We start from the raw sequence: 22,993 nt of genomic DNA, 5'->3' as shown, positions 1-22,993 counted from the left end.
TTAACTTTTCAAAATTATTGAACTAAACTGAATCAACACTGAACAGATATGTGCTGAATAATGACACTATATAAGCTCTAAGACTGCTTTGTAGTTGAACTGAGTTCGCTTCATAACTAATGAACTTTGCAACATTCACACTGTTACTGATCTAAATCAAATCAACACTGAACTAAATGGAGTGGAATAATGACACCTCTATTTGTTTCATTAAGGAACAGCTGGATCAATACTGATATTTTATTGTTTATCACTAAGAAACAATGTGTATTCGATGATAAAGCAATAAATAAATATAGGTATCGACTTAAATGAGCGGACATGTATCGCAGTAGGGTGAATTTTTACTGGCAAATTCTTTAAAAGGTATCCACACATTTGGGAATTTTGTGTGAGGAAGAATGATTTCCTCAGTGCAGATTTCAAGTTTCAGTTGGTCACGTGAATTCGGCATGTTAACCAACTGAAAGCTGCTTAATTTAATATTGACTTCTGTTGACTGTTGGCATTTTTTAGTGAAATATAGCCATTAAGTAGTGATGTACAAAGCACAGCTCACACAGAAGTCACTTTCAAACCAAGCAGCTTTCTGTTCAGTGTTCGTCAATTTGAAAATGAGCAAAATCTACATGGGGAACTTTTTCACCCCCAAGCGAAATTCAATTTCCTCGAAACTCAACACATATTGCTCCTGAAGTGAATGGAATTCGCCTGTAAAATTTCACATGATAAATGTGACCGCACTTTTAGCCTTTAGAACTAGTTGCTGAAATGGACAAAGTTGTTGGTGCTCATAGCATTGAAACTTCACAAGATATTCACAGTCGTTCTGAAAGCCTTAGTAACAAGTAAGCACGATTTCCTCTTGCACACCTTTATATTCTGCTTTACTTCAAGATTTTCAGTTTGCCATCCCTTAATGTCAAATTAAGTCTATCAAACAGCCCTTCCAGTCTCAGTGGGTGGTTCTTGGCCAGAATAAGCTGTCAAGTGGACCAGACTTTAAAATGACAGTCAAAAGTCTAGCTACAGCCCAACTGTACACAAAAAAATCCCCCTCAAACTCAGCAGTAGTGTGGTGTTTCTGTGTTCAGTCAGATTTGAGTTTCTCTCACACTCGAGGGGGTCAACGCTGTTTTTGGATAAGTGTGACCTACCTGAAAACTGTCCATACTGCTAGAGGAGTGATCACTTTTCGCCTGTTCATCATCTACAACAGAGACGGACAGAAGAAAGTCATTACACCGCACAGTAACCACAGTAACTCTCTGAGGGACACAGTCATGTCTCTTTGTCATTGTGTATACAGTCACTCCCATGTGTGGAGGTTAGTGTGGTTTGTGTGTGTTTGCTTCAGGAATGTGCATCTAAATGTGTCTAAAATGAACAGATGACTAAGGGTTCTTGATAATCTACACACACACACACACACACACCATCATGTAAGTCTCCGTTTCTCTTGTCCTGCATGGCGAGCTCAAAACTGCTGTTGAGGATTCTGTTGAGGGTACTGATCCAGTCGTCCATCTCGCTCTCGGAGTCAGCGGCCAGAACATAGCCACTCTTATCTTGCATCTTCAGCTCAAACGCAAACCTCCGCACACGATTGTTCTGCACATACAAAAAAAAGTTCAAAATGAACTTTTTACCACAGTAAAAACCGCCACAAACTTCTCTAGTAGATGACTTTTAAGGTGTATCATATATGCCACATCAGCAAGATTCAGATTTTACATTTACAACTTCAAAAAGTATTTACAACTTCAGTCATGTAATGTTGTAGAACCTTCCCAGTAGCCTGGGAAATAAGTGAGATGATTTCCATACGGAGGACGACAGATTCCCAACCCTGCCCAGGGCAGTTCTTACAGAGGGGTTAAGTGTCTTTAAAGGGATGGGTTTAAAAACATAAGAGCAAGAGCATCTGGTCAGGCAAAGACAACCAGAGAAAAATGCGGGAATCCAACTTTTGACCCCTCAGCAGTCGGGGATTTCTCCTGTGATGCTCCTCACAGCTGCTTGCTCAGCTGGCAGAGCTGTGTATTTTAGCCACACAGAATGCACTGAGATCAGATCAAAACCAGTCACTACTTTACTGTTACGCATGTTAAGAGTGCTACTAAAATATATAAAAGGATGCATTTTGGCTCTGTATGCCACCAGAATAGAATTAAAATGAAACAATCAAGATAAGACTGAAGTGCAGACTTTAAGTTTTAATTCAAGGGGTTGAACAAAATATAACATAAAAAGCTTAGGAATTACAACCATTTTATACACAGTCCCCCCATTTTCAGGGGCTCATATGTAATTGGACAAATAAATATAATAAATAAAATGTTCATTTTTAATATTTTGTTGAGATCCTTTACAGACAATGACTGCCTTAAGCCTGGAACTCATGGACTTCACCAGAGACTGAGTTTTCTCCTTTGTGATGCTTTGCCAGGCCTTTACTGCAGCTGGCTTCAGTTATTAGTTTGTGGGTCTTTCTGCCTTTAGTTTGTCTTCAGCGAGTGAAATGCATGTCTTGCTATTGGCTTGTTGTTATTGATCCACAAACGAATGTGCACTCTCTGTGCACTGATCACTATTACATATTTCTGTTATATATATATATTTCTGTCATATTTCTGAACACAGTCCCATATATTCACATAGTGGTCAAAATGTATGTACAGCGATTGATTTATAACGGATGCTCATTTTGAGAAGTTTGTGAGGATCACTGATGTTTTTACTTTTAATCTGTCAAGAGTATGCAAAAGTGTCCGATACCAAGTCATCAGAATAAAGTAAACACCCTGGCTTCAGAAGCCTAATCTATTGTTCTGTGGTTGTTTTCAATGTAAAGTTAAAATTTAACAATATTTTTAATTAAAAAAAATTTAATTAATGCAATATAAAGATACATGCATTGGTCCCAACAAGCTGTTTTATTTATTTTTTAAATGCATTTTATTAGGCCTATTTATTTATATTTCAGTTGGTAGATCTTGTCGAGTTTCTCATTTGAAAAGTAGATCCCCACACAAAAAAGTGTGTACACCCTTGATGTAGACATAACGAAGAAATAGCTCACATATGTCCATTTACTTATGGTAAAAGGGGGAGGAACATATTAAAGAGCTGTAATTCCTAAACCTTTCCTTTCCTATTTGTGTTTCTGTCTGTCTGTCTGTCTGCAGAAGTGTTATTTTAGTAACACTGAAATACTATCATAGTTTTTTTTTTAATTAATTTTCATTCTTATAAAGGTTTTTAATTTAATTTCTGTTAAAGTTTTAGTAATTTTGTTGTGTTTTGCTATTTTTATTAGTTATTGTAATTTATTCATTTTTATTTCAGTTTTAATTTGAGTTATTTTACTCTCAAGAAACTGAAAATGACAGAAACGCTATTTATTTTATTTCAGATTATGTTTTTTATGGATTTTTCTTTAGTTAACTCTAATAACTGCAGTAAAAAAAAAGGCCAGTGGTCTGTTGAGGCAGACGGGGGATGAGGAGGTGAGAGGTGTGTCAAGAGGTCAGAGGAAGAGGGCTAATTAAACAGACACAACTCATTACAGATAATGACAAAACAACGTATGTAGGGTGTGACGCTGGTTTGCTGACCATACCTATGAGTGATTACGGCCACAGGTTCCAGAAAATTCCACACAAAAATAGCTCAGGGGGCCGGCGTGGGTGTAGCACTTTATTTCGGGAGTGCATGTGAAAAATTCACTCCCACAGAGAATGCTTATCAATTAACAAAACACAGGGAGGAGAGCCATTTCATCCTTCACTCTCTGCTTTCTTTGCCTTCTCATCATGCTCAGTACTTATGGAAATAATATACTTGAATGTGCACTGAATGTAATGTTTTCAGACATTTAACTGCATGCTAATTGCAATTTAGTGAAAATGTATTTGTAATGTAAAATGTAACAGTTTACCTTCATATTAAATAGAATCAGCTGAACTTAAGTGTTTTTTGACCCACTTAAGTACATATTTATATGCAATTTCATAACTGCTATTGTCTATTGGAATATGGTTAAAGTGAATGTACTGACAAGCATTTATAGTCAACTAAAATATACTTAAATGTCATTTCTATTGAAATGTGAATCAATACCGTGACGATTTCTGTACAAGATAGAGAGAGGTTTGTGTTGTGAACATTACAGCTTGTCTGCACACCTGCACCACTCCCATACAGGAGTCCAGGAAGATGGTTCCTTTGGGCTCTTTGTTGATCTTCTCATCCTTGTAGAAATTGAGATTATACGACCCATCGCCCAGCTGTGTCAGGTGGAAATACCTTCTTTTGAATGACTGCGTGGAAAAAAGAAGAGTGTAAATGAGACATGAACAACAAACATGTGCATAGACATAACATCTCCTCAGGAATGAAGAGTCTCACCCTCATGGTGACGCTGATGGCACTGTTCATGTTGCCCTTATGTAGCCAGCCCTGTTTGATGAGACCACCCTTCTGGGAGCCCAGAGAGGCCGTGTCCTTTACACACACACACAGAAACAAGAAATAGTTTTGTGATGACAGTCCAAGGTTTGTCTGTTTGATCCAGCAGTTGAACAAAGTGGGAGTCAAGCAAGTAAGGGAGAAAGAACAGAATCCAGACTCCACAACTGAACAGAACCTCAGATAAACCTGATTCAACAGAACCTCTGATAACACCATTCCTGTCGCTGGACACTTACATGAACATCAGTATTGTATCTAAACACCTGCAAAGTACACAATGCTCATCAGTATGAATCAGCGCTCCCCTAAAATGTGTAACAGAAGAAACATGTAGCCGAGGTCTTCATGACTCCATTTTACTTCACCTAATCCCTCTGGAGTTTTGTGATCACAATGATGAATTATATTTCCATAACTTGACAAATAGTCACTCTTTTCTAATAAAAAATCATCCCAGGATGCACCTCATGACATTGGTTTTGTAAATGTTCAGAGTGCGCAGATTTGGAATTGAGACAAAAGAAGCTCAAATATAAGAGAATCTGGTTGTGTTTAATTTAATTTTCATACTTCCTTTTATTGCGTTTCATAGTTTTGATGACTTAACTATTATTCTTAAATGTGAAAAAGTCATTATAAAGAATAAAAACCTCAAAAATGTTGGTTCACCTGGTTCCCAGAGAGACCAGACATGATATTTGTTATATTTCCAGATCTGTATAAGTGCCTGCTATACGAGCTAGATTTTACTAGTTGCCAATTTTGCACAAGTCATATTATTTATTTTGTTTAAAAACATAGGATTTCTTTAAAGGAAAACGCTTATACCATACCCTCACTAGGGCGTGAGCAAATTATGTACATATGCAAAAATGTACATATGCAAAAATTTACAAATGAAATTGTACAAATTTATAGAAATTGCCAAATTATTTATTTGACATTCTGGCATTTACGATTTGACTTGTTGGTATGTCTTTCTAAGAAACAAAATTCACAATTTTTGAGAAAAGATGCATTACTATGCACTCATGCTGGCAAGGACAGGATAGCATATGTTGTGCTTTGTCGGTTGGTCATTTCAACAGGCGTTTTAACAAGCTTAACCAGCAAGACTTGATGAGGCAAATTTATTATAAAAACTAGCAGTTTTGCTGGTGACAATATTGCTATACTGGTCCACCAGCTAGACCAGCATCAATCAGCCTGGACAAGCATGCTGGTGTAAACTGGTCTTTTGTGAGAGGCATCTGAGGCAGGTGTAGATGAGGAGAGCATTGGCCTAAAAGACCCTTCAAGAACAATAGAAGGTTAAACTTTAGTACAATGGGTCGGTTTGTCTCTGAAATCACCAGTTAAACGCTCCTTATCACCATCTTGACACTCTGCAGACATAAACAAACCACACACAACAGCGTTTAACAGATGAAATGTGCTGTGATTGTGTGGGTGGACAGAAGGGAGTCTGGATGCTTCATAGACCTCATAGAGCTCAGTCCTCTAAACAAACACACACTATCTGAGCTTTCCAGTCAGTAGATATCAAAACCCAGTCAGAGTGATTTTACAGTCTTGGACAGTCCAGAATCTTGTGAATTCTCAGAAGGCTGTTTTAGCCAAGAGACTTCAGTCAAAAAATATTTTCTGAGGAAAATGTGAGCCGAGTTTGCTTGTGCAAAACTAAACTGACATTTAATGATCCAACAGAAGCCTTTAAATACATGATTAGAAGTTGTGTTTAAATGCCATTTTCAATTTAAGAACTGCTCTACCCTCTCTCTATATATTGCTTGGGTCTTTCCTTCAATATAAATCTGTGAGATTTTTTATTTACCATGATTTTTATCATCCATGCAAACTTTTAAATCATTTAATACTTAAGGATTTGGTCACATTAGTTTAAATACGAGCACCAGTAACATCAGCAAGCATCACTAATAATTGGTAACATTCATGAAAACAGCCTGAATAATTCTGATGTGCTGCGATGTAAAATCTCAATGTGGCAAGCTGTTATGATTGGCTATGCCATTGGATGGCCATCAGCGATTGGCTGTGTTTACTGCGATGCCAAAACACACTCATTATTACCACACCAACTTTCTATAAATACAAGAAATCAATCAGCAACCAAATTAGACAAATGAGTCTAACTGAAACTATTCATAGTCCACATAACAGGCCAAAACTCAGCATAATAATTATACTGCATTCCTCAAACCTACGACCCGAGTTACAAATTTGAGCTAAAATAAGAAACGTGACTTAATCTTGAGTGGGAAACTGATTAGTAGAATTAAATATGTGGGCAGCCTTCATGGAAAAAAGAATTCTGGGAAGGGTAAGGCTGAAGGTCTAATGTCAGGTCACTGGATTTGTCCATGTCCATTCTGGGAAAACCTGGAAGTCTGATCCACTCATAAAGCCTGGCTGTAGCCCAGTTTACATATTATGCTAAATAGTATGTGGTGTTAGCATTAGTGCATCTTATTTCATAGCATGTTGAAAATATTCAAAGAAAAGGCCAAAATGACTTACTCTGGGCCTACTATTCCTTGCGCAATAAAAAGGAGTTTTGGATAAACTGAGTTGTACAAAAATGGAAAGTATTTCATTACGAGACAAAGGGATGGAGTTTTATGAAGTGTTAGTACAGTATGTCCTAATACTAGTGCACCGACTTACTTCATACTCAAAACTATGAACCTACTATTATAGCACATGCTTTTAGTGCAGAGGTGTGATTTTTTTCTCCAAACCATTTCAGCACTAACTCCACTCCTTGGTCATGTTGATCACAGTGTTGAGTACCTACACAATGCTACAACCAACCCTAACTCTAATCCTAACCTTAACCAATGAAATTGGCTGCAGGGCTTAAAGTGTTTGCGTTAAAGTGGTTTGGGGAAAAATATTCAGCATCTGTCACGCACAATCCTGTAGGACTTATTTATTAAAGAGGGAAAATATCACTTAAGATTGACCACAGTTTCAGCGTTTAGCAAGAGGGTCACAATGCTGGAAGGTGTGTTTGTGTGTAAATTTGATTTACCTCATCTTTATCCACATCTTCATCCACCTCAAAAACATGCTGGGCTAAATTATCAGGTCTGGACACTTTGCTGTGTACAAAACAAACACAAATTAACACTCATATTCAAAGGAAAAACAGCACTTACACTGTTGTTTAAAAGTACTTTTTAAAGAAATCAATACTTTAATTCAGCACGGATTCATTACATTAATCAAAGCTACCAATAAAGACCTTTAAAATGTTACAAAAGATTTTTATTTCAAATAAATGTTCTTTCGACCTATTTATCAAAGAATCCTGAAAAAAGTATCACGCTTTCCACAAAAAATATTAAGCAGCACAACATTGTTTTCAACATTGATAATAATAAAGTTTCTTGAGCAGCAAACCAGCATATTAGAATGATTTCTGAAGGATCACGGGACACTGAAGACTGGAGGAATGATGCTGAAAATTCAGCTTTGATCACAGAAATAGATTTATATTTAAAAATAAATTAAAACAGTAGAATAGAAAAAAAATAGAAAACAGTTACTTTATTAATTGAACAGTAGCGTCCATAAAAAAAATTACAGACAAAATTAGCAGGACCTACAAGAAAAAAAGGATTTTAATCTATATCTGTGATATATTTTGCATCTTCATTAGTTTGTTTGGAACATATTTCATTTATGTTCATGTCTACATAAACTATTTGTTTAGCTTTATATAATGATTGGTAATGACTTTTTAATGAAAGTTTTTATGTTTCTTTCTCCAGATAATCAGATCTTGGCTGCACTCTCATCCTGCTCAACTTTGTCTCATTAAAAGATGAAAAAACAGATGGCCATTTGAACAGTTAAAGGCTCTGTAAGTGTATATGTGGCAATGTGGAGACAATGACCTCACTCCCTTTTCCTCTGCTCTATTGTTACCCAGCAAAACACATTTCCTGGTCTCGCCAACACGAACATCTTTCCAAGAGCTGACAATCACTCTCTCACACAGACACACACACACACACACACACACACACACACACACACACACAGTAGCCTAGGAGGACACTGTAACAATGTTACTTTGCAGTCCTCTGTCCCTACAGCTATAATCAGTCACACAGGCTGTAACATGTCTTGGTTTAATTGAAGTTCTTACTTGGGAAGCTGACGGAAGTCACTGGAATAATCCTCATATTTGTAGTTGACCACATGCCATTCAGAGATGTAAGATTTGATGCACTGTGAGAACAAACACAATAGCATTAACATCATTAGCATTACCTTTGGCATATACAACTCCAATTATTCACACAAACTCTCCTAATTAAAAAGATGAATTTGAAAGCTAAAGTGAATTTGATTTGAGATCTAGCAGCTAGTACTCCTGGCAGGCTGAGCTGTGGTGCTCAAGCGGCAGACATGGGTTCATTTCTGAATTCCAAAAAGTAAGAGCTTGAAGAAGGTCCGCACACTCTAAAACTTCAAAGAGAATCACAAGCGAGATGATTTTTGTAGCAATTTACTGAATAAAAGGCAGACGTTTCGGTCACATGTTGACCTTTTTAAATGCCAAGCTGGCAATAGAGCTAGGAGCCATCTAAATTTGAGAAATCACATGATTATTTAAGAGATCACATGATCAATCAGACCACACACTGATCAAAAAAATAAAGAAAAAAATTACACTATCAAAATATAAAATTAAATTATAAAAAAGAAAAAAATTATAATAAAGTGAGTATTTTTTTTTTTTTTGATCAGTGTGTGGTCTGATTGTCCATGCGATCTCTTAAATAATCATGTGATTTCTCAAATTAAGATGAAAAAGGTCAACATGTGACCAAAACGTTTGCCTTTTATTCAGTAAATTGCTCCAAAAATCATCTCGCTTTTGATTCTCTTTGATGTTTGAGAGTGTGCGGACCTTCTTCAAGCTCTTACTTTTTGGGAAACTTTTTTGGTCTTTTTTGGATTAATTTGAAGGCGCGGTGAGTCTCTGGCTGCTTTCATTTCTGAATTGCAACATGTCAGGATGCCCTGTCCCTTCTCTACTGTCCTTACATTAAAAAAGCTAGGAGTCAATGCATGTCTAAACGCTGACTCTCTCTCTCTATGTCTCTCTCGATCGATCGATTCATTCAAATAAATGTGATCTTACAGCACTATTTAATCTCTGTGTCTGAGTTGAAGCGGGCAGAATGCTAGCACCAACTGATGAAATAACCATAATTTTTACTCTTCTTGTCATTGCGCTGAAACATCATTAACCAAATGACCATGATAGCAAATCCTAAATTATCCAAACTATCCTAAGCGGGATAATGCATGGATAGCTGTGCATTAAACGATTTTAATGCACTACGTGGAGGCCAAGAACCACCCAACCCATGCATTCTCTCTTACTAATACAATATCAATGATAATGACTTTATTTGTGCACTTATAATGTATTAATATGTATGTTAGCAATGTACGTTTTGAATCTTAATTAAAATAATGAAGAGTGGAAACCATTTAAGGAGGGTGAAATAATGAAGAGCGGAAACCATTTAAGGAGGGTGAAATAGGATCAGAACGAATGGCAAACTGGATTCAAACGCATCACAACTTAAATGATCTGTGTTAACTGCAACCACATCCTTGACTACTTTTCTCCTTTCTGACAGGAAAGGAAATGCAACAGCATTACTATTTTTGAGTCACTGTTTTATGCAAAATCACCCTGTGCTCAAATATCTAATTTATTCCCTCAGTCCTTTGCTCGCTTTCCAATCTGATTTTTTTAGGAAGAGCAGAAAGGAGATGAAAGGCAGGGGCAGGAAAAAACATTTCTCAAAGGCAAAATTTTTTTTTTTTTATAGATAAAAAAAAAAAAAAAAAAAAAGTGAAACAGAAGGAGTACTCAAACACATCAGCACAATATTTGCATAAAGCTGATGGTGAATGTTAAAAACACACTCACATGTTCTCCAACAATAATGCATAGTAAGATGCAAGATTTTAGGCATCATAGGTACGCTATATAAAAATATTATAAAAGCTGTTATAGAAAAATGATGCTGCTTTCTATCTACCTCATGTTGACCAAATTCTAAGGAAACATCACATTTATACTTCACAAAAACTGTATTAAGCTGTAAATAAAGCTTATGTTCATAAAATGGCACAGCTTTTTAAATATCTGAAAGTACACTTAACATCAGTCAGTCAAGCATTATAATATGATATTATAATAAAAAAAGCATTATATGATGATAGAACTTTAGTAATTAGAATAACCATGAATGCATATTTGTCATTTTAATTGAACTTAGGACTGGTGGTGGTGGTGAAGATATTTTTTGTCATTTAGTGTTATTAAAGGGGTGATTGACTTTTTTTTTTTTCTTGGCTTGATTATATTTATGGGTGGGATTTCCTGGTTTTATGAAGCCCCTCCCTCAGAAATACGCGATGGGCTCAGATTGGTTAGCTGGACCAGTGTGTTGTGATTCGCTAAACCACCGGTGCGCATTTAAACGTCCCGCCCCTCAGATCAGTGGCATGTGCTCCGGTTGTATTGTAAACAATAGCGTCATAAATATTGCTCATCATGTGGTTTTATATTATGTGGTTTGTGCCAGCTAGTATTGCTCGCTACCACGGCAACCGCATGCACGTCCATGTTTAATGTTTCTTGTAGCTATGTGGCAAATATCTGTCTGTCTAAACACAAAGTGTATAACTGGAACACAGTTCATTGATGGAGCTGACAACTAATGATCTGAATGAGAGCGAGAGATGCAAAGCAGGGGATGTGAGGAACAGGATTAAGAACCGCTGCTTTAGAACATTGATTTTGAAACTTGTTGTTGAAACCATTCAAATTTTTAGAAGACAGAATCGCGATTCATATATGAATAGATGGTTACACTACTTGAAGGGGTGTGCATAAGACTGACATGACACCTTCATAATCATGACATGACACATGTCATGAATATGAAGGAGGTGTATGCATGTTTATGACAACTGTCAATAAGTGTCATTCGCTCAGTTAATGCAAAGATGACATTGTTTGAGATGTCTTTGTTATGGGTTAGGGTTAGGAGTAGGGGTAGGGTTAGGTCAAACAATGCCATCTTTGCATTAAAAATGACATACAGTCAGGTCCATAAATATTGGGACATCGACACAATTCTAACATTTTTGGCTCTATACACCAACACAATGGATTTCAAATGAAATGAACAAGATGTGCTTTAACTGCAGACTGTCAGCTTTAATTTGAGGGTATTTACATCCAAATCAGGTGAACGGTGTAGGAATTACAACAGTTTGCATATGTGTCTCCCACTCTATAAAATAGTTTATCTGACTATTAATTCATATGTCAGGCTTTATGCTTTGTGGAGTTAATATATTAAGTGTCAGGGGAAATGTCAATTATATATGTATTTTATTAGGCATCCTTTTTGAAGGCAGCTTCGACAGCAGACAGAGATGAAGCTCACTAGGTTTTGAAACCTCAAGTTAAACCATCTGTTCAAGATATTCACCTGGAGAGCAGCCATGTGTCTGCCAGTAACATCAGTTTGTGTGTGTGTGTTACTACACTCAAATAGTTTAGGAGTATCCCATAAGTTTATACCTATCTGGCAGTGAGTCTTATAAAGAATTGGGAATATCTGCAGAACAATGGAACACTATTCTCCTCTCAGCTAGGAGTGAGTGTGTTACGTGAAATGAAGGTCAATCTCGGACAAAGTCCTCTCTATAAACAACAGAGGAAATCCTCCGAGTGCAGTAAGTATGTGTGAGGATGTCAAATGCTCAAATTCTGTTAAAGAACAATAGGTGCTGTGCTTTTCTGTTTTACACGCACACACTCTATGACTGAGAAGATAAGTCAGTAAATGTGAGACAGTAAAGTTATGAATTCAAAGAAAGTGTGTGTGCTTTACCTCTTGCACAAACAGACTCTGTGCCTCTCTCAGTGCATGTGGAGGTATGGAGGGGTAGAATGTCCGGATCTGTCTTGGCAATGTACACACCTGCAGAAGAAAAATACTGTTATAAATCACATCTATACAAAACTTGACATCCGATCCAACAAAGATCAGGGAAGGTCACGAGTACTCAGAAGTGACAGCAATGATCAATCGGGAAAATGATAATCACATGGTTTTCATGCTTTTTTTTCTGATTGGTTATGGCAGCATCCTGGGTGATGACTAGAGGTCTGATTGGTTAGTGTTGGGGCAGCATGTCATCCAGACCATGTTTTGACATGTTATGTGAAAAGCACATCCACAAGAGTGTTACACATTCTGTCTAGTGCGGTCTAGATCACATGTGAATTTTGTGCAGATGCAAGTTTAATATTACATTTATGTTGCATATCTTATTTATAATGCATTTAGTTAATTAACTTCCTAGCAAAGCGCTTCAGTTTACCAGTGTTCATTCACTCTTACCCTTACCAAAAAGTAGTATACTTCAAGTTTATTTTTTTGAGTATACTTTATGTAGCAAGTATACAAATATCAGTGTACGAGTAGTATACTATTTCAGTACTCCTTGGGACTAAATTGGCCCACTTTCTAGTATATAAAAGTATACTTTAAGTATAACAGTAGTAAACTTTGAGTACACAACTAGTTTACATCAAACTTTTTAGCTTGTACTGCATCTATACTAAAAGAAAACTTATAGGTATACTGCTAGTTTACTAATTAAATACTTGTAGTAGCATTTTTAGTACATTTTGAAGTACAGTCTCAGTAAAGTACTAGTTTAGTCATTTTATACTGCAAGTATACTCGTAAATTTTCTTTAAGTGAACTTTACATCATTAAGTATACTACTATGTCCCTATTTAGGTATTAATTTGTATACATTGTGTTATATGAATATCTGAATGTACAAAACATCAAAAGAAAGAACAGGGTATCTGCTTGTAAATAAAAACATTTTATTCTAGCTTCATGCATTCTTTTTTTAAACACTTGAATGTGGGTAAGTTTCATAAATAAAAAAAAAGAAATAACATTTTGAACAAAAAGCAGAAAAATGATAATCAAAACGTAGATGGAGTCGATCAACACCACAAAGCTTGACAGTCATTATGACCTCTTCATTGGTGACATTTTATTCCATAACGTTACACCGTTTTGATGCTGTTTTATGTCTGATGATCATGTTAGATTACGGCCGTTTCTCAAATGGAAGGCTGCATCCTCCGGAGGTTGCATTTGCAGGCTGCATGTGTCATCAATCCTGGTTTATTTCAGTTAACGGAGCATTATATTCGCGAGTCATAAGTATATTACAACAATTTCCGCTTAACTAAGAATAATGGACAACTTTATAAGTGTTAATATTCTAAAATGAGATCTTTGTGACGTATGCAGCCTACAAACGGGACCTCCAAAGGATACAGCCTTCCGTTTGAGAAATGGCCTACATGTGGAAGCATCTGTTGTTTAGGTTTCTTCTTCACCTGTGTTTTTTTTTTTGGAAATTCTGTACAGAAGATGTGTACTATTGTCCCCTACCATACGACAATGAAAACACAGAGTTTAGGAGCACAAGTATAGCTCAAATATATTTAGACGAGAGATGTCTTTAAGCCGAGTCAAGTCTGAAGTCTTTGACCTGGAGTCTTTGGTCACGAGTCCGAGTCGAGTCTCAAGTCATTTAATGGCTCGCTAAAAAATCCCATTCAGAATCCTCATGTATTGAAATTTTCCTATTTATGAAGCTGTTTTACAGGCTATAGACAAAATATATGATCTATGATCTGCTTTGTAAAAAAAAAAAAAAAAAGAGGTGTTAAGATGTAAGGTTAATATACATCCAGCCTGTTACTTATGTTTTAATCCATTACCATGTTCAAAACAGATTTTCTGTAATCAGATTCTATAAAAAGAGTCTGATCTACCATGCCACATAAAGAAATAGCCTGTGACACTGATATTACAAAACCATACAAATAAAGTTTTTCTTTATGATATAAGTCAGGGGTATTCAATTAAAGTTCCAAGAGGCGCAGCCATATTCTTCCAAGCAGAGGTCCGGACAAAAATGAATAAATAAAAATAAAAAAACTAAATTTTTACATGTATTGTATTTATACATTTAGATACATGTGAGGCCATGTGACAGAAAAAATACTGTTCAAGGTTTTCCTCCTGAAATCTATACTACTTTAATACTTTACTTAAACGTATTATCTACTAAAAACAATCTAGCTACAATAATCAAAACGTTCTCATCTTGAGCAGAAAAGAAAAATAACTAGCAGTTTCAAAGTTTAAGTGCTCCACTGTTTTGACGTGCTGCTCACTTAAAATGGTGCTGCTGTTACGACTCGCGGTCCTGATGGATGCCGGGGTACGGATGCCGTCCGCCTTTTGAATATCAGTTATATAAGTATTTAAGGATAAAAGACTTGAGTTGCTTTTAAAATATTCACGAGTCCTTTTGCTCGAGTCAAGTCTGGAGTCGTTTCAGGTCGAGACTGAGTCAAGTCTGAAGTCTATAAAAATGCGACTCGAGTCCGAGTCACTAACTCGAGTGGCCATCTCTGATTTAGACTTTTTCAAAGTATAACTCAAGTATACTTAAATGCCATTTTAAGTATATTTCTGAGAAGTACATAAAAACTAGTTTTAGTTTAAAAGTATACTAATAGCACATTTGAATAAATTTATTTTTCGTAAGGGAAAGCTACGCCTGACATTACTGACTACATCTGCATTATGTGAAGCAATCATATTCCTTTTCTAGATGTTTAGGTGTAAACTATCACTTTAATAAACCTAACACTTTTGGGTGAACCATCACTTTAATTATTCTTAAAGAAGTACTCAACTATTAGATTCATTAACATGAATCACACGTGTCTCATGACTGACATTAAAACTACTATTCCACTTTCGTTGGACATGCAAACAAATTCACAAATAGTTTCAGTATGACTTTGAAAAGAATGATTTTTGTTCAGTATAACTCCCCCCGATGAGAGTTCTCAAGAGAGAAAAAAGACAAACAAAGCGGCAGGATGAGCTCGACCACAGTTTCACAGACTCACGTCCGCCAGATCGGCAGGACTCAAACAGCTAGGTTCAGTTTTTATGGACATACAGTCTCCATCCATTCAGCCAATAAGAACATGAAAGAGGTCAAGCTTTGGCTGGCTTGCACGACTCCATTAGATTGTAGATGTTGTGACTGCAAAAAGCATATTTCTCCACTGATGGCGAGTGAAAAATTTTATTTAAAATTTAAAAGTAATTCAAGCACATGCCATCGAGATGAATGAGAATGCAAGCGGTCTAAACATAGCCAAACCACTACATTAACATCCAGCAAACAGCGAATCAGAGTGCTGCGTGAACTTCTGTTTAACCAATCAGAACCCCTTCTCACACTCTCAAAAAAAAAACAATACTGCAAATAATATCAGAACACAGTAACATTTCAAGAAAATTAACCAGTATATTTTCATTACTTGAAACAAAATAAACAGAAAAAAAAAAAAAAAATCAGGCAACATTTCTAATTTTTGTTCAGATTCAGTGAATAACTAAATTAAAAACTAGTGCTGTCAGACAATTAATCACATCCAAAATAAAAGTTTTTGTTTGCATAATATATGCGTGTATTCGGTGTATATTTATTATGTATTAAATACACACACATACAGTATACATTTTGAAAATATTTACATGTATTTACATGTCTATATTTATATTCATATAATTTATATTATAAATAAATATATTTCATATATAAACACAATTTTTCTGAAATATATACATGCATGTGTATTTGTTACATGTTGGGTTTTTTGTGACTGTTCCATGTCGGGTTTTCTGTTTTCCCCTGTGTCCTAGTTCAGTTTAATTAGTCATTGTGTACACCTGTCCTTCCCAATTATCTGCCCCTTTATAAGTTCCTGTCTTTGTTAGTCTCACCGTCGGTTATTGTTTCTACTATGATGTGTGTGCACTCCTGTGTCTGTATCTGCTCCTGGATCTCTGATTAAAAGAGAAGGTAATTGTTTATGCTTGTCGTGTGTTCGTTGTTCCGCACAGCACCGTAACATAATAACCGACCAAAACAGCAAGTTTGCGGCGTTTTTCCCCCGTTTTATTTTCCCGGTTTTTGCCAAGTTTTTTATTTTTTATTATGGATCCCGGTGTCCTCGTCCTCCTGTTGGAACAGGGGGATCGCTCTCTCGAGGACCACACCGAGGATTTTTTGTGTCTGGCCAACAAGACACACTTCCCGGACTACTGCCTCTGCACCTTCTACAAGGCTGGACTTAATATCACCACACGTAGGCAGTTGTCCGGGGACGGTCCTCGAGAGAGCCTCGCCGCCTTTATCGAGTGGGTGCTGGTGTCTTGCAAATCGCAACTCACCGTGGACCTCGCAGAGAATGACACCAGCCCCACTCGGGACCCAGCGCCCAGTCCACTACCACCCCGCAGCGCGGAGCTGCCCGAGCCCACCGCAGACGGAGAGCCAGAGCCTGCCGCGGTCGTTGAGCCATCGCCATCAGGAGCGACAGAGCTGCCGATCGTCCCGGAGCCCGAGCCCCAAACGTCTGACCAGGTGCGAGAGCCGGCAGTGCATCCGACGGTAGAGAAAGCTGTGGAGATCGCGGGGGCGATGGAACGCCCCGCCCACGGCGCCACCGCTGAGGGTGAGCATGAACTGGACCTGGGAAACCTCATTAACTTTCACACTGACACAATCATCCTGAAGCCAGCTCCTGTATTGGATTTCTGGGGAATTATCCCACCCGACCTCCCTCTCCCACCGCCTCTCATTGATCTGGTTCCTACTCCAACACCCTCATCACTGGAGTTCGTCAGCCCCTCTGCTCACCCTCAGCACACCATCTGTGGCGTGGGCTCGCCGCGGGTCTGCCGACCTCCAGCTCTGTTGGCGTTGAGTCTGGAGGATCCCTCGTCTCCGCCCTCAGCCTCCGAGACCCAGACTCCGCCTCAGTCCGGCGACCCTGCGGCTCCACCATGCCTTCAAGCTCCCTCGGCTCCACCGGATCCCGTCTGTCCACCAGCTCCACCGGGCTCCCTCGTCCTTCCGGCTCCGCATTGGTCAGTCGTCCCCCTACCTGCACCTCAGGACAACTCTCCTTGGGCTGCGCCCCGTCCCTTCGTCCCTCCGGCTCCGTTGGGCTCCTCCTTCCCTCCTGCTCCACCTATGTCCTCTGTCGCTCCGGCTCCGCCGCGGCCATCCGGATCTCCGCCTGCGCCGAGGTCGCCGAAGACATCTGCTCCGCCTTGGACCTCCGGATCTTCGGCGTCACCCTGGCTCTTTGGCTCTCTGTCTCCACCTCGGGCTCCACCACCTGCTCCGCCGCTGTTGGTCGGCCCCATGGAGTCGGCGGTCCCTCCTCCACCATGGCTCCTCCCTCCGTCGGCTCCCCCGTGGGCCACCATCTGGACTGTGGCCTGGGTCGTCATCTGGCTCCTCCTGTTCCTGGCTCCCCCTTGGCTCCTCCCACCCTCCACTCCCCCATGGACTTATTGTTTGGACTCTCTTATGTTTATTCCCTGCCACCCTCCGGTTCCACACCCTCCTCCAGATCCCCCACCCGCCCTCCTCAGTTGTTACGTTACGGCGTGAGGCCACGCCTTGCCGGGAGGGGGCGATATGTTACATGTTGGGTTTTTTGTGACTGTTCCATGTCGGGTTTTCTGTTTTCCCCTGTGTCCTAGTTCAGTTTAATTAGTCATTGTGTACACCTGTCCTTCCCAATTATCTGCCCCTTTATAAGTTCCTGTCTTTGTTAGTCTCACCGTCGGTTATTGTTTCTACTATGATGTGTGTGCACTCCTGTGTCTGTATCTGCTCCTGGATCTCTGATTAAAAGAGAAGGTAATTGTTTATGCTTGTCGTGTGTTCGTTGTTCCGCACAGCACCGTAACAGTATTTACATATACATAATAAGCGACCAGGTAGATAATAAATATACACAGTACACACACATATTATGTAACCAAAAACTTTTATTTTGCATGCGATTGATCGCGATTAATCGTTTGACAGCACTACTAAAATCTAAAACTTAAAAAAAAAAAAAAAAAAAAACTAGGCTATATGGACTAATAAACTAATAACTACTAAAAATGTCAAACACAAAATTACTAAAACGCTACAAAAAAAAACAAAGTAAAATATCAAACTATAATTCTATATCAATGATACTAATATACAGTTGGGCAAAAAAGTATTTAGTCAGCCACCAATTGTGCAAGTTCTCCCACTTAAAAAGATGAGAGAGGCCTGTAATTTTTTTTTTTATGAATTAATTGGTAAATTCCTCGGTAAAATAAGTATTTGGTCACCTACAAACAAGCAAGATTTCTGGCTCTCACAGACCTGTAACTTCTTCTTTAAGAGGCTCCTCTGTCCTCCACTCGTTACCTGTATTAATGGCACCTGTTTGAACTCGTTATCAGTATAAAAGACACCTGTCCACAACCTCAAACAGTCACACTCCAAACTCCACTATGGCCAAGACCAAAGAGCTGTCGAAGGACACCAGAAACAAAATTGTAGACCTGCACCAGGCTGGGAAGACTGAATCAAGCAAGCAGCTCGGTGTGAAGAAATCAACTGTGGGAGCAATTATTAGAAAATGGAAGACATACAAGACCACTGATAATCTCCCTCGATCTGGGACTCCACGCAAGATCTCACCCCGTGGGGTCAAAATGATCACAAGAACGGTGAGCAAAAATCCCAGAACCACACGGGGGGACCTAGTGAATGACCTGCAGAGAGCTGGGACCAAAGTAACAAAGGCTACCATCAGTAACACACTACGCCGCCAGGGACCCAAATCCTGCAGTGCCAGACGTGTCCCCCTGCTTAAGCCAGTACATGTCCGGGCCCGTCTGAAGTTTGCTAGAGAGCATTTGGATGATCCAGAAGAGGATTGGGAGAATGTCATATAGTCAGATGAAACCAAAATAGAACTTTTTGGTAAAAACTCAACTCGTCGTGTTTGGAGGAGAAAGAATGCTGAGTTGCGTCCAAAGAACACCATACCTACTGTGAAGCATGAGGGTGGAAACATCATGCTTTGGGGCTGTTTTTCTGCAAAGGGACCAGGACGACTGATCCGTGTAAAGGAAAGAATGAATGGGGCCATGTATCGTGAGATTTTGAGTGAAAACCTCCTTCCATCAGCAAGGGCATTGAAGATGAATCATGGCTGAGTCTTTCAGCATGACAATGATCCCAAACACACCGCCCGGGCAACGAAGGAGTGGCTTCGTAAGAAGCATTTCAAGGTCCTGGAGTGGCCTAGCCAGTCTCTAGATCTCAACCCCATAGAAAATCTTTGGAGGGAGTTGAAAGTCCGTGTTGCCCAGCGACAGCCCCAAAACATCACTGCTCTAGAGGAGATCTGCATGGAGGAATGGGCCAAAACACCAGCAACAGTGAGTGAAAACCTTGTGAAGACTTACAGAAAACTTTTGACCTCTGTCATTGCCAACAAATGGGAAGTCGTGGCCTAATGGTTAGAGAGTCGGACTCGTAATCCAAAGGTTGCGGGTTCGAGTCTCGGGCCGGCAGGGATTGTAGGTGGGGGGAGTGAATGTCCAGCGCTCTCTCCACCCTCAATACCACGACTGAGGTGCCCTTGAGCAAGGCACCGAACCCCCAACTGCTCCCCGGGCGCCGCGGCATAAAATGGCTGCCCACTGCTCCGTGTGTGTTCACGGTGTGTGTGTGTTCACTGCTGTGTGTGTGCACGTTGGATGGGTTAAATGTAGAGCACGAATTCCGAGTATGGGTCACCATACTTGGCAGTATGTCACTTCACTTCACTTCACTTCAACAAAGGGTATATAACAAAGTATTGAGATTAACTTTTGTTATTGACCAAATACTTATTTTCCACCATAATTTGCAAATAAATTCTTAAAAAAATCAGACAATGTGATTTCCTGGATTCTTTCCCCCCATTCTGTCTCTCATAGTTGAAGTGTACCTCTGATGAAAATTACAGGCCTCTCTCATCTTTTTAAGTGGGAGAACTTGCACAATTGGTGGCTGACTAAATACTTTTTTGCCCAACTGTAGAACAGCTAATAATCAAATATTCATAATCCAATTAATTTTTGGTGGCTAAAGACAAATTCACAATCTTTTTTTTCCATTCATGCCAAATAAAATATGCCATGTTCCCTAAACAAAGCCCACTGAGATATAAGACGAAATTAATAAATGACTGAGTGTCTGTTTACCACAAATGCTCTTGATGTTTTATATTTAGAAGGTAAGTATCTCTATGTCACCAGGGTCAGTGGGTCTCAGAACCAGCGGAAAATAGCGTTAATAGCATTCCAAAGAAAAAACACACAATAGAGTCCTCCTGTTGCCAAACTTCCTTTCCTGAAGCCCTCACTTCCTCCTGGAAAGATGCTAATCGCAGCGGGTGAGAAGAGGAGGAACATTACCATAGTCATCCAGGAGCCGCGCACACACTCCCAAATACATTGAGCACACCACTACAGGACAGCAGTGTGTAAACGAAACTTTAAGTGCTAATGAAGATTCAGGCAGTGGTTGAAGACCTGGGTAACCTAAAAGGTCACAGGTTCAAGGCAAGCTTACTAAGGGACACATGGGAAAAGGCACGTCTGATGTCACGAGATTAGCAGATTAGCAGCACGTCAAGAACTTTAAGATGGTAAACATGTTGGTCTGTGGAGGAACAAGCAGGCAAAGCAGTGCCTCAGCAAAATACTCATCCACTAGAAAGACCTCAATCAATAATAAGTCATAAATATGAGTCTTTACAATCGCAAATAACATAGTCCAGATTCATTTGGATTTATTATTCTTCGCCACTGAAAACATTTACTTGCAGATTTTGCACAAGCAGCCTTGTGAAGGAAGACAGACCAGTTGTACAACACTTTCATTTGAGAAGAATATCAGAATGGAGATGGAAAATGTCAAAAGAAAACATTTAGCCAATAGCTATTGTTAATTAATCGAGAGAAGCAGAAATTGTGATCACGATTTAAATATGGTTAATCCTGCAGTCCTAATTCTGTTTCTTTCCATTGTGTGTTATCTAGGTGTTTCTGAACACTACAATGTGTCTAATGTAAATGCTCCCTAAAAAACAAGTTTGAGCAGGGACAGGTGAACCTGAAAACAGCCATCTAAAACCTGATTATTTAGTCAATAAGGCAACCCACCACTAGCTGGTTTAGTAAATGTATAGCTTTGTACATTCTTAACAGTAGCACCAATGGGAATGGTAAAAATGACTAATATCCAGCAGGTTTCCCAAACATTGCCCTTATTTGTTCAAACTGGTAGTCCTGCCTCAAACTCACTGGTTAAGCCAGAGATCGAAATGTCAGATAAATAAAGCAATGTTTTTAAAGCACTATAGGATAGGGTTGCACCAACTATTCTTACTTAAATTGGAATGTAAATTCCACACTAATGGCTTATGCAATGCCGCAGTTTTAAAATTTGCATTTTTAAAATTCAACTTAGGTCTAGAAGATCTCCTATTTGTCACGCTTCACAAGATTAATTTGCAGGTCAGAGTTCACCAATCTTTAGAAAGCAGTGAAATTTGCATGGTCTTGTGTTTCCGGTCTCCTGCATTTGCGTGCATTTGAATGAAGGACAATGTAACAAAAAATCCAGTGTCACCCCCCTTTAATAGGCATTTATAGGCAGGAATAAGCTGCAAGGTTTGAAAGGTTTGAATCTTTCTGAAGGCTTTCTACGATATTCAGTGTTTACGGTGTTACCGGTGTTAAGCCGTTAATACCGGTGTCATTTGCCCACCGCCGCACCGCGGCACAGCCCCCCACCATCATAATAAAAATATTTTAGTTCAGTTAGAGGACAGATATTACAATTAAAAACTGAATGTGGCTGCTCAATGCAGCATACTGAACGACAGTGGCATCACAGATCAACAGCAGGAGTCATATTTCATTTATCAAGTGAGGAGCGAGTGAAGTTGCTTGACAAGAAGAGTGAGGTGAGACAGACAAGACGAGTGTGGAAGGTTTAGTTTTGAAACGAAATGCAAAAGCATTTTGGAACATTTGTTTCTTATTTATTTGGTTCCACAGTGTTGATTTTCTTTATTTAAACTTTGCGTAGGCTATTTTTATTTTATTTTATTTTACATCAAGGCGTATGCCATGCCTCCAAGCTTTCTTATCCGTTTCGTAAATGTAAATGTTCTATGTTTCTTATTTATTTGGTTTAACACTTTTGTAAAACTAGACTAAATGTAAAGGAAAATGTGTAGCTTAAGTAATTTGTTATTTTATATTAGGCATGTATGGTGCATATATTTCATTTTGTTAATAAATCTTCTGAGTTTCACACTGTATTTTGTTATTGCTTGAATGTAAATCAATGCTGAATTGCCGCTAATTTGAAGGTGAAAGTAAAATTTTACAAAAAAAAATGTAAACTTTTACAAGCTATT

At 38.8% G+C, this 22,993-nt stretch overlaps 1 protein-coding gene across 2 annotated transcripts in view; it reads right to left on the bottom strand.

The window, feature by feature from the left end:
* LOC306876179 (dedicator of cytokinesis protein 9) overlaps window positions 1-22,993 on the bottom strand; it is a 94,253-nt gene that overhangs the window by 41,500 nt on the left and 29,760 nt on the right. For both annotated transcript variants that reach the window (XM_079427169.1, XM_079427170.1), the window contains exons 3-9: window positions 12,435-12,524; window positions 8,648-8,730; window positions 7,526-7,595; window positions 4,411-4,506; window positions 4,188-4,322; window positions 1,437-1,611; window positions 1,158-1,210 (exon numbers count right to left, since the gene is read on the bottom strand). In XM_079427169.1, coding sequence (XP_079283295.1) covers window positions 1,158-1,210; window positions 1,437-1,611; window positions 4,188-4,322; window positions 4,411-4,506; window positions 7,526-7,595; window positions 8,648-8,730; window positions 12,435-12,524 — 702 coding nt within the window. The remainder of the gene's footprint in view (window positions 1-1,157; window positions 1,211-1,436; window positions 1,612-4,187; window positions 4,323-4,410; window positions 4,507-7,525; window positions 7,596-8,647; window positions 8,731-12,434; window positions 12,525-22,993) is intronic.

The sequence above is a fragment of the Barbus barbus genome, assembly GCF_936440315.1.
Source record: "Barbus barbus genome assembly, chromosome: 10".
Lineage (NCBI taxonomy): Eukaryota > Metazoa > Chordata > Actinopteri > Cypriniformes > Cyprinidae > Barbus > Barbus barbus.
The sequence above is the reverse complement of the archived record's forward strand: the minus strand, read 5'-3'. Positions and strand labels throughout refer to the sequence as shown.